This window comes from Pteropus vampyrus, unplaced genomic scaffold, assembly GCF_000151845.1.
Source record: "Pteropus vampyrus isolate Shadow unplaced genomic scaffold, Pvam_2.0 Scaffold51, whole genome shotgun sequence".
NCBI lineage: Eukaryota > Metazoa > Chordata > Mammalia > Chiroptera > Pteropodidae > Pteropus > Pteropus vampyrus.
In genome coordinates this window covers 59,517-71,889 of record NW_011888832.1, presented here as the reverse complement: position 1 = coordinate 71,889, position 12,373 = coordinate 59,517, and the positions used below count along the sequence as shown (strand labels likewise).

Here is a 12,373-nt window from a genome sequence, read left to right as displayed (position 1 = left end):
CTGGTCAGGCCCTTCTCCGCAGGCAGTGGCGTCTCTGAGGCCGCCTCACTCGCCCTGCTTTTGACGGGCGCTGGGGAAAAGACAAAAAGCGGGGAAATTCAACCCCAGCTCATGCGAGCCAAAGCTTCTTATCACTGAGTGGGGCCCCAGTGTCACTGAGGGGAGGGAGTCCCTGGAGGAGGGATGGACAGGCTAGGGTCTCTGAGTTCCACGTCACAGCGTCCAAGGTCTGCATGGGCCACCTCCAAGTGAGGAGGACAGTATGTGGGGACAGCTCAGACACCACAAGAGCCTCCCCTCCGGCTCCAGCTTTAGCCAGGGCCATTGCAGGCCGATGGGCTGACCTCCTTTACCTGATTTCTCTACATTCATGGTGCCACCAGCTTCCTGGGCCTCCCGGTCCCGCCTGGGGGCCGGTGCCTGCCTCTTCAGGAGCGTCTCTTCTTTCGTCCCCTGACTCTTGTTCTTGCACCCCTTGTCCCGCAGGGCCTGCTGCCAAGACACAACCAGAATCCTCACGTGAAGGGGACTGCAGTGGAGAGGGAGCGGAGCTGGCAAGGGCCATGGCCCAGGGTGGGGTGGGGGTGGGGGTGGAGGGGAGTCCAGAGGCCCAGAGTCTGGAAGCGAACGTGCCCAGATCCTACGACAAGACAGTGGCAGTGTGTTCAGCCGAGAAGGTTCCTGGAACACTTGGAAGTCCGCAGGTAAAGTCCACGCTGCCACTCCTATGGGCCCTGTGAGGCGTGAGTCACCAGTGCCGCAGCCAGTTCCACTCAGACCTGCGGCCCCGCCGTTCACAGGCCTGTCCAGCCCCGCCAGGCACGGCAATCTCAAGGCAACTCCTCCCACGATGTCAACTGCCCCCCCCCACCTCCAGATGGCACCAGCCTGGGGCTGCCAAGCAGGGGGCGCATGGGTCCAGACAAGCAGGGGAAGGCCACGGCCCCCCGCACCACGGCTACCCAAGGACCACAAGACCCTGTCTCCTGATCAAGGAGGAACCAAGGCAGAGAAGGCCGAGGTAGAGCAGACTGGGGGAGAGGCAGGGAGAGGGGCGGGAGGGGCAGAGAGAGTCTCGTCCGGAGAAAATCAGCAGCGGCTCACAGGGAAAGACGTCCAAGGCAACGACCACATACAAAGGGTGATCCCATCGAAGGATGATGGAAATAAAATGTCTCGAAAAACCATTTGGGGGGAAATGGAAAGACAGCCGATCTCTCTGGGAGGCTGGGTGACGGGGAGGCAAAGAAGAGAAACGTGCCTCGTTGAAACTGTTTTGAGAATAAAAAGAAACTTAGCCGAGAGACTGCGGGAGGGAGGGAGAGGAGGCTTTTCGTTTCATGCTGAACCTCGGTGTCTGCATTTTTAAGCTTATAAACATCGACAGCGTTCTGTTTTGTTTTTTAGCATCAACGGAAGTTAACAAGGAGGAGAGATTCCAGGCATGTTTTGTGTGTCTTTGTGTCCACCGTATTCAAAACAAAGAGACAAATGCTATGTTTTAAAAAAAAAAAAAAAACTGATCCAAGTCTCAAGTCGGGAAGGACAGGGTGTGAAGCCTGCTTCTGCCTCTCGCGAGCTGTGTGACTCTGGGCAACAGAGTTACCTTCCTTTCCTGAAGCTTCATTTCCCCCGTTTTTAAAATAGAAATGATAACGACCACCCACCTCATGGAGCTGGCGTGAAGAGTAACTGTGATAACTTAGGCAAAATACGCAAAGTGTCTGGCGCATAGCAAGAGCTACACACCAGGTAGCCATTTGTGTTATATTATTTCTTTAGTCTTAAATTTTTTTTTTTTGTACTTGTATCATCAAAAAAGCCGATAAAGAGAATTGAAAAGAAGCCAAAAGCAACACCACCAAGCGAGTCAGTTTGCAATGCACTATCCGCCCCGCTCCTCTCAACCCGACATTCTACTTGAGAAAGGAGAGTGGAGAGCCCATCTCTCTATTTATTTTGTTTTTTAGGAAAATTCTGCCAACTCTATTTTGTCCCCACCCTTTGACCAACTGCCACACCAACACAAGCAGGCTTGTCAGCGGTGGCGGCAACGGTGGCAGCTGGAAGTTTCCATTTGCCGACCAGAGCAAAGGTTACACTATTTCTGGCCTGTTGGCCAAGCCACAGGAAGGGCAGACGGGCCCCGGGGGGGGGGGGGGGGGGGGGGGGGGGGGAGTTTCTGCAGCACCTCCACAGGGACGGGCTCAGGTTTTAGCTGCTTGAGATGCTGGGGAGGGTCGCTAAGCCTAGGGAGTCACTTCACTGTGCCTGGGTCCCTACTTCAGCCCTACATCCCGGACCTCGAAGCACCTACGAATGTCATAGAGCTTTGCAGGGCGAGACCATGGAAACGGGTTGCTGGCTGGAGCTTCTCAGACATCCTCGGCAGATCTGCTGACCCCAGGACTCGGCTGCAACCACAACCCAACACCCCATAATCAAAATTCAAGAACAGAGCCACCGCCCAGCTCAAGGGAGCTGGTTCCTGACCCTCTCGATTTAACTACCAATGCCTCAAGTCAGACAAAAAAAAAAAAGGATTCTCTGGTTTCTTTAACTGTTCTCGTACCAGACCTGCTTTTCTTACAGAACTTACCGATAAAAGGACCATGTGATTCAGTTTTCAGATGAACCACATAAAAGGGGCCAAGAGAAACCTTGAAGCCCAAGTCTATCTCTGAGGTAAGAGCAAGCACCAGGCCCGTGTTCGGATCAGGATGGGGGGCCACGTGCCACCCGGGCCCAGGACTTCCGTCTGCACGAGGGCACGTGAGTCTCTCACACTCCATCGTGCCCTCCATTTGCTCATGTCCCTGTGAGGTGGGCCCTCCCGTGCATGATCTTTCTTGGGGGGTGGGGGAGCAGGGCGGGGGGCTCTTGGCAACACACCCAGATAACTCTGGCCCTTCGTCCCCTGCCACCGCCTCGGTGGCCCTCGCCTGGTTTGCATTCATACTTTTGTGATCATTTGCTTGCTGTCCGGCGCCTCTGCTACACTGTCGGGTCTATATCTCTTCTTTGCTGTGCGTCACCACCTAGCACAGCACCTGGCACATAGTAGGCACGTCATAGATACGTGTGGACAAATACATTCATTTTAAAAGTGCAGAGTCTGTGTGGTCCTGAAATGACCCAACACTAGAGCTGCGCGAATGCAGAGATCTTTAAGGAGCTCGTTGCAATCAGAAAAAATACAGAGGATCAGCTAGAAAACTCATGGTAAGCCCTGGAGTGGAATATGGTGCAGCAGTTTAAATGAATGAGATAGTTCTATCTACACTGACATGCGTGAAGAAACCATGAAGATTTACTGTTGAGGGAGCTAGCCACAGAATAATATGCGAAAGTAAATAACAAAAATTGTATAAATGTAATTCATTGAAAAGATAAATAAACACCAGACTCTTAACGGTGGATTTCTCAAAGATACAGGAAATATTCAGTTTCTAGATATTACATCTCTGCCCTGTGTGAGTTCTTTACGCCATATGTTGTAAAGCATATCGTGTTTAGTGGTTCAGATCGCAGCCTGCTTTGTGACCAGTAGCAAGATATTAAACCTCTCTGAGCAAGATATTAAACCACAGAGCATTCATCACTGCATCCTTGAAACTCAGATAAAACAATAACTGTGTCTTGAGATTGTCACGAGGACTGACGTGAGATACATAACACACGGCACAGTGCCTGGCACGAACTCCGTGTGCAATAAATCGTAGCTACTGTTAGTGCTATCGTGATGCATCACTTCTACGATCAAAGAACCCAAGCTTCGGTGAAGCCCTCTGTCTAGCTTTGGATTCCCGCTTTAAATGAAGAAATACAAGTACTGCCCCACAGAATCACACGCCTGAGCAGGAATGAACAGCTACCCTAAAACCTGCCTGTCTTACTAACACCTTCTCAGAGAAGGCCCCACATTTCCCACTTTAACATCTCAGCCAGCCAGGGTGTGGCTGAAAAGCTTCTGTCATCTGTGAGATTTCCCCCCAGATAACTAATAAAGCAAATTGCTCCATCCATGCAGGCCCACAGGCAGATGTGCTACAAGGAGCTTAGCTAAGAGGCACGAGGCAGGTCCCGAGCTCTCCATCGGTGCTTCCTTCCCCAGAGGAGCCTGTCGGGGACCCAAGTGCTGGAGCTCAGAGGGCCAAGGCACACCCGCCTGGCTGGACTCTTCATGTTTCTTAAGGTCCCATGCTGCTTACCTGCACACTCAGGTAGAGTCTGCGGGGGCTCCCGGGGCCAGTGCAGTCCACGCTGAGGGCTCGGCACTGAGCTAGGGCTGGGTGGGCTGCAATTCGGGCACCAGAGTCTTCGTCGCCACTGGCTGGGGTATCTTTTCCACGCCCTGTCCCAAGACAGAAAAGATACATGAGATGCTTGGACCCCTGGGCAGGGCCGCAGCTGAGCGTGGCTTGCACACACTCCAGCCAACCCAGGCCCAGCCAGGAGGGACGCACATGCTCTCACACGCCTGCCAGCACAGAGGGAAGGCCTGGCACTGGGCAAGGGCCGTACGCCTTTCTTACCAAAAGCCGCCCCTAGATGCTCTACAGGAGGGCACCCAAGTCCCTTTGGGGGCTCTCCTCCCCCACAGTGGCTTTGGGGGCTGGCACTTGCTCATGAGGGCCTTCTGCAGAAAGCAGCAGAAGGGAGCAGTGCCAACCTGGCCACACTAATCCTCAGCGGAGGTGCACCCCAGGGCCGAGGCTTTATTCCCTGGGCTGCCTCTAGGTGGCAATTTCTCTATTGCCTTCACTAAGACCAACCCAAAGCTGGGTGGCCTGGTCTGAACTGCCTTCAAAAGCATATTCAGGACCAGCTAAGGTGCATCCCCTCCTGCCTCTGACACATCGCCTCCCTCAGCAGACGGGGGCGAGGGCTGACTGTGACACCGCCACCCCATCCACCCCACTTCAACCTTCCACCACAGCCTGTGGAGCCAGATGGGGCAGGGTGGGAGGAGGGCTCGCCTCACAGCGGCAAGTGGCAGAGCCACCACCTTGGGGTGTGATGACATGATGAGTGCCAGCCATGGGCCAAGTGCTTCCCAGACCTTAAATGCCCTTCTTGATCCTCAGTTTCCTTGTCAACAAAATGGGGATAAAGAACTAAATCACAGTCCTGTAGTAAGGACAAAATGGGTGACACACATAAAGAGTTCACACGGTGCCAGGTGAGGGCTGAGGGCCCCAGGGGCAACCAGGTTGGCCGAGTCCCTATGCAGGGGCAGGCACTATCTTAGCATTTCACACCTAGGATTTCATTTGGCCTTTGCCTTACATGTTAAAAGTGGATAGAAGTCTGTAGTCATATTGTCCTCATGTGACAGACCTACATGTACACGCACGTGCACACGCGAGACTGGGAGGCACTATGTAGAAGGTTTAGTGACAAGCTCAGACCGGCGTCATTTCATTGCGCTTCGCTTTACTGCTCTCCACAAATGTCGCGTTTTTTACAAATCGAAGACAAGACCCTCCACCAGCAAAAGGATGACGACTCGCTGTCCTGCGGTGCTCGCGTGACTGTGGTGGTCGGGAACCGGCAATATCTCCAAGGTATGCTGTAGATTTTTATTTTCTTGTTTATAGTTTTCTGTGTTTTTGATCTTGGTTTTTGCTTTTTCGTTTTTTAAGAGAACATGTTTTTGTTTTTGGTTTCTTGCTTTCTTTGTTCTTTTTCTTTTTTTCTTTTTTTTACCAGAAAAGCAATACTTGTTCCTATTCCATTTGTAATCCTTACAACCTTGTGGGGTAGAGACCATCTTCGGCCCCTTCCAGACAACCGGGGCCACCTGACCCCAAAGCCCAAGCTTTTCCTGGAGGCCCCCAGGGTCATCCCAGCCTCAATGTCCCCTGCAGAGAGACCTTGGAGGGCATCGCTCTGGCTGCCCCCGACAGTACAAATGTGGTAGGAGAGAGGAAACCTAACAGGATTTGGCCGTGTGCCCTCTCTGGGCCTCAGTTTCCCCTTCTGTACTTTGAGGGGCTTAGACCTGATGGCCTAGAGGGATTCTGCCAGCTCAAACAGGCTAGTAATCTAAACCCTTTACCCCGTAGGTCAAGAGCAACAGACGGCAAACACCTGAAAGCATCTCGTGCGAAGACACCTCTCTCCCCTGACACTTTCTGGATGACCTGCCCGAATCGAACTTGGAAGAGGGTCAAGGGCAGCTCCCCAGACAATCCAGCCTCCACCCAGAATCAGAGTTGCCACTTACTTCTTGAAGTTGGAGGCACCAGGGGATAGAACCCAGAAAGGAGAGCTGGTGTTGACAGCTTCCCCAGGGGCCAGCGGGGGCCAGCGGGGGCCCAGACGCGGGGACTCCTTCACTGCCCACCTGCTGTCCCTGGCCCCTGCAGAAGCCACCCTGGATGGCATCTAAAACTGAGAGCACAGCACCCAAACGCTGCCCGGCCGGGCTCCAGAGCAGCTTCATCTACTCCTCCCGCCACCCGTGGGCCACCGCAGGCGGGATCAAGTGTCAGCGGAGCGCCGGGGCGCCAGGCAGCCACTTCACCTACCTTGTTTACCAGCCTCGGGCAGGAATCGGAGAGAGAAGCAAAGGGAGAGCCCGAGCGCTCCGCCAAGGACGGGTGGACCGGAGCTACCCCGACCCGGCTGGGCCAGGACCGCGTGCCTGTTGGCGGCGTTCTCTGTGCTCTAGGGACTGCGTTCAAGTACAACTCAGCGTCTGCGACTTCTCTCTGTACAGACAGCGCAGGGCAGCAGCCCCAGCGAGATTGACGCCCTGACTCCACGCCCGGCTTGCCGGCTGCTGCCGGACCCTGTAATTTACCTGACAGCTCTGACTGAGCCTAGGAACTTGCGAGAACCCCTGCTCTCATCTCTGGTATCAGGAGGAAGGAAGGGAAATAAAGAGGCATTTTAAAAATGCGGACTCACCAGTTCTCAACCTCCCCGGGCCGGTGTGTGGGAAAGGGCGGGAGGCCGGGCTGGCTGGGGCGGGGCGAGCCATCCCGGGCTCCAGCTCTGGCTCCGGGGCCCGGCCCACTCGCCAAAGGCCCACTCGCCAAAGGCCGCGCAGCGAGGGCGTGGCTCCCAGGTTCCAGGTCCGGCGAGACTGGACCATGGCCCGGGGCTCAGCAGCCTCCTCTGGGCGCCCGGCAGCCTGAGGAGAGAGCAAGGGAACAGATTTAAGACCCCTGGCCAGCACGGGGGCCGGTCTGAGCCTTTTAGAGGGTCTGGGCCAACTTGAATGTCCCCCCAAGGACCCCTGGGGGGCTCAAGGGAAGAAATGGGGCCTGCCACAATTTTGGGGTGTTTGTTACCAAGTAGAGAGGCTCAGAAGTAGGCAAGGAGCCCTACTTCTGAGTAGGGCTGTGTGTCTGCAGCACGATGTGGAAACCCCACATCTCAGCCCCTCCACTTAGGAGCCTGGTAGCTTAAAGACACACCAGGTCACGACCCCACATGAAGGAAGTGCCGGTCAATACCCGCCCCCTCCATAAATCTAATCAGAAGAGGCCCTGACTGTGGCCAGTGACAAGTTAGATATACATATCAAATTCTCTTACAAGTTAGATAGATATACATATCGAATTCTCTTAAAGTCAGCTCATTCGCATATTCAAAGTAGACTTCACTCCAGCCTTACAACCAGCAGGCAACAGGCTAGGAACTGAGATACAAAGATTCATTCATTCTTCATTTGATAATTATTTAGCCAGGGCCTGCTATGTGCCAAGCACTTGCCAGGGGTACTCTTTGATCAGGAGAAACTGCGGCCTCAAAGCTCTCTGTGAAGAGGGAGGTAAATACTTCAACAAACCTTCCTAGTCAAAACAGCCTGCAGGGAGGCACCGGGAGCTGTGGGAGAATGGGGGTGGGGTGGGTGGGGAGCGCTAGCACTGGTCTAGATGGAAAGCCCACAGATCCCTTATAAACCGAACAAATGAACAGCACAGACTTCCAGCATTCAGTGCACTAGTCTTTACTGAGCACCTATTGTGTACAAAGCAGCCTTGAGGGCATTTAAGGTGACCGAGCTATACTCTCAGACTCGGACAGTGATGCCATTTACAGAAGCCAAGTCAGCTCAGAGAGGCAGTGTGGAGTTTGCTTTTGGTTTTAAAATGGAGTTGGAGGCACCCAAGGCCTTGCTGATGGTGCTACCTGAGCTGAAGACCACTTCCTCCATTCCTCAGTGCACTGACTCCTTCCTACCAGACACCTATTTGAACAGCGTCCACCGCCCCTGACGCTCTACGGTCCCCAGGGTGGAGCGCATAGAACGTCCATCTTTGCAGCCCCACAGCACCCAGCTACAGCCACACCAAATGCCCAGCGACGGCTTGTTGGGTAAATGCCCGGAAATGAACACACGCCAGGGCTCAAACCGAAACTTGGAAGAGAGCAGGGCTGGAGACGGAGACTCGGAGCTGGGAGGCCACAATTTCACAGGGAGGATACGATCACCAAAGGTCGTGCAAGATGAAAGGCAACCAGGGAAGACAAGTCACTCCTGGAGGGAAGGAAAGTTGAAGGAAGGTGGCAGAAGCACCAGGTAGGTGCAGAATCCTCAGAGGTGACCAGTGAGGGACCCATGCCACAGAGAGGTCAAACTGGAAGAATTTCTGTGGAGCGAGGCAGCGGACAAACCAAGGGATTGGCGGGGGCTGCGGGAAGCTGCCACTTCCTTCTCTTCGGGGAAGTCTGGCTAGGGTGGGAAGGAGAGGCTGAATCGAGAGCATGTGGTATTCGGGAGAGACTGGAGCATGCTGGGTCAACAGAGGGACAGGAATGACTGAAGCATCGAGAGTCAAAAGAAGTAAGAATGCAGGGACAGGTGGCCAGAAGATCTGGTGACCAATGTCCACAAAGCCCTGGAAGGACGCCAGGCTCCTGTCTAGAGCCTCGTGGTCTCTGCCTTCCTTGAGTGAAGAAGACAACTTGGAGGAGGAGGCTCCTGGGCGCAGTCTCGCTGGGACAGGGGCAGGGCTGTGGGCCAAAGGATGGGGCAGAGGCTAATCCAAGTATGTGGGCTGGCTCCCCTGAGCTACTAAGGATGGGCCACTGCGGAGTGGAAGGAACCAGGAGGAGCAGCCAGATGTTCCCTTCTCCAGGCTGCTGGGCACAGAGCTGGGCACACAAGCAACCCCAACGACCAGCTGCCCGATGGGCAAGGAGGGAGAGATGGGCTCCACCTGCATGTCGAACGGGGCAATTGAAGGTCAATTCCAGGGTTGAGGGGAAAATCTTTTAAGGAGATCAGCTAAGTCTGAGGGGCAGGGACAGGAAGAGAAAATATTTCTGTGGCTTTCTGGAAAGGAAGTCAGGGAAGCAGCCGGGAAGATAACAGGAGGAAAGAGGAAGGGTGTGTGCAAGATCCTGAAGAAGAAAAGCAGCTGAATTTAGCAGAGGGGAGCATGAAGGTCAAAAGTATCAAGGACTCAAATAGGTCCAAGCTGGGGCTGCTACCGACCTAGGACTCATGGGGTGGGGCAATGGGGACACTGTATTGGAGTGGCTGTGACCAAAAGCTGGTTCCGAACCCAGCTCTGCCACTTACTACATGTGTGACCTGGGAGAATTACTTTGCACTTCACTATCTGCATCTGAAAATGAGAACTGTACTTTATGGGGTTGGTATACGGATTAGATAATGCGTATATAAAGTGTTCAGAACAATACTGCCATATACTAAGAACTCAAAATTTTTATTTTTCAGTGATCTCCCTGCAGGGGTGAGTGAATGCAGAGGGGCTAGCTGTGGGAAAGGGACATTGCCTCTTGGGATTCAGGCCATGGTGGTAGAGCTGCAGCCCTGCACCCCTAGACCAGGGATTTTGCAATGACTGAGGGACAGACTTGAAAACTGCCCAGAGAATGCTGCTGGCGAGGGCTTAGTTTTCCTGGGAGATCAGGGAGAAGGTCAGGGAGCTGGACAGGAGCTGGGACCCTCTCCTACACACAGTCACAGGTCCTGGGTTTTCCAGGACAACCCAGAGTTTAAAACCTCCGCTCCCTAGTGCCCGTAAGGACTGCAGGACTCATTGCTCTGTGTCCCTGAAGTCCAGTCACTGCAAACATAGGGCTCCATTCTGAGGCTGCGTTCCTTGCCAATGACTCTCCCTGGCCAAGGAGATGGCTACTTTATCAAGGGCATGGGGAATACGCCTGGGAAAGGAGAGGTGCTCACCCAGACTCGGATGGAGAAAGAATAGGGAGGGAAATGTCAAAGGCCAGGGGTGGCCACTACCCACCACCTCGAGACATCTGTGTTGGGGGTTGGGGGAGTACTTGAGTATTTAAGCACAGCTTCCTCTCTAAAATCTCAAATCTCCCAGGACCAGGCCTTTCGCTGCACCAGAGTTCTGCTCTAACTCAGAACAGGGGGTTGAACGAGGTGGTTTCTGGCTCGCGTTCCCTGCTGGGACCCCACCCCGCAAGGCTGCCGCTGTCAATCGCTCATTTACCCCGCTGCCCAAGAGCGCACCGGCCGGGGCCCTCCTTCCCAACATCCGGGCTGGCGCACCGCACCCCCGGCCCTACAGGGGTAAGGCGAACAGCCCAGGAGCCCTACGTGGTGGGAGGGCCTGAACCTGCAGCCTTCAAGGGAGCCCCGGCTGTGCAGGGAACCTCCGCAAGGGGAGGGGGCGGCGCTGACGAACACGCGGTTCCCCGGTAGGGTCAGGCTTTCCCGGCCACTGAAATCCGAACGGGGGTCCCGAGGCTGCTCCGATCCTAGCGGACGTGCCGCCCCATGCCCGGCTCTGGACAAGGTCCTCGGCTCCGGCTGGAGCGCGCGGGGGCCGGCAGGGGGACCGCACGAGGCTGGGTCTCCGGAGCCCCGCCCTCCCCGCGCCCCACGGCGGGTCTGGGCAGGGGGTCCCGCGGACAGGGTGGGCCCGGACGCGGCGCCCGGAGCAGAGGCCGGACGGACCCTGAGCGCCCAGGCCGCCCCCAGCCCGCCCCGGCCCCGGACTCACCGGCCTGGCGGAGGCAGGAGCCCGGCGTCGCTGCAGCGCCGGGGGCTCGGCGGGGCCCGGCCAGCCAGCGGGAGGCAGCTCCACGCCGCCGCCTCCGAGGCCCGCCCCGCTCCGCCCCTCCCGCACACTTTCCACAGGAAATGATTAACTCGGGCCGCGGCGTGTTCCCATGGCAACCGGCTCCGGCGGAGCGCGCGCGCACTCACGCACTCGCACTCACGCACTCGCACTCACGCACTCGCACTCACGCACTCGCACTCACGCGCGGGGGCCTCCCACTCCTCGGACACCCGCACTCAGCCCAGACGGCACCCGGGGGGTCCCAGCGCCCTTCAACCTGCACACGTGCGCGCTCGTCCACCGGCGCACACGCATGTCATGCGTGATGATGCCTCGTGCGTGGTCACACACGAGTACACACGTCCCTCACACAGGCTTTAATTAGTACACACGTTCCCACACTAGTTCTTACATACGTACGTTTCCGCGTAAGCTTACTCTCTAACACGCACATCCTCAAACCCTAGTACAAAACTTTCACACACACTAGTTAGTACTCACATACACTTACATGTGCCTCCTTGCTGTCCTTTGCACACTCAAGCTCTAGCACACGCGTTCTCTTGACCTCCAGCCCGCGCGCTCACATACGCTCTGACGCAGTCTAGCTTGTGCGTGTATACGTGTTCACATTCCCGCCCACTTTACACATGCACTGCCATCATCGTACAGCGCGCAAGCCTTCCCACAAACGCGTCACACACCCCTTAGTACACGCGTACACTTCCCCGTGCTCGCCGTCTCTCACGTACTCTCCACGCGTCTCACACCCTAGCATACACGTTCTTTTAAACCCCAGTGCACACTTTGACACATGCTCTCGCACATTCTCAGCGTGCACACAGATGCCCTTTTACACGTTATCACACGTTTTCACACACACGCTTTCACTAGCTCTAGCAGGAATGCAGAGGCCAGGCTGCCTCCCCAGCCACAGCACCCCCACATCCTCACCTCCCCCCAGGCAAATTAATTTCTCCTAGAGCAAGAAAGCTGCTTGGGATTTTTTTAAGGTAAAATATTCCCTTAAGCACCAGTGAAAACACGCAGCTTGGTGGGGCAGCAGCTCCTAGAGTAGCCCCCAAAGGCCTTTGTCATAGATGCCTGGGGGAGGCCAGGGAGTCACCAGCCAAGGATAGACAGCTGACCCGGAGGAGCCACTCTGTTCTTTGTCTCCCAAACAGAGGCGGCATTTTACTCCAGAGTCAGCAGCAAGATCCCCCCTCCAGGGTGCGGAAGGAAGAGAAAAAGGCTCAGAAGCCAGCCTAGTGCAGCCCGATGGTTCTGCAGATAATCGGAGGAGGCGGGCGCTCTGCCCCGTCCCGCTTGGCTAGGAGCAAGGAGGGCACTGA

The 12,373-nt window shown here is 55.5% G+C and overlaps 1 protein-coding gene across 1 annotated transcript in view; it reads right to left on the bottom strand.

Moving 5' to 3' along the window:
- KIFC3 (kinesin family member C3) overlaps positions 1-11,043 on the bottom strand; it is a 37,112-nt gene extending 26,069 nt beyond the window's left edge. Inside the window, exons 1-4 of the mRNA XM_011360166.1 lie at positions 10,962-11,043; positions 6,916-7,141; positions 4,212-4,354; positions 354-492 (exon numbers count right to left, since the gene is read on the bottom strand). Coding sequence (XP_011358468.1) covers positions 354-492; positions 4,212-4,354; positions 6,916-7,102 — 469 coding nt within the window. The 5' untranslated portion in view covers positions 7,103-7,141; positions 10,962-11,043. The remainder of the gene's footprint in view (positions 1-353; positions 493-4,211; positions 4,355-6,915; positions 7,142-10,961) is intronic.
- Between the last annotated feature and the right edge of the window lie 1,330 nt (positions 11,044-12,373).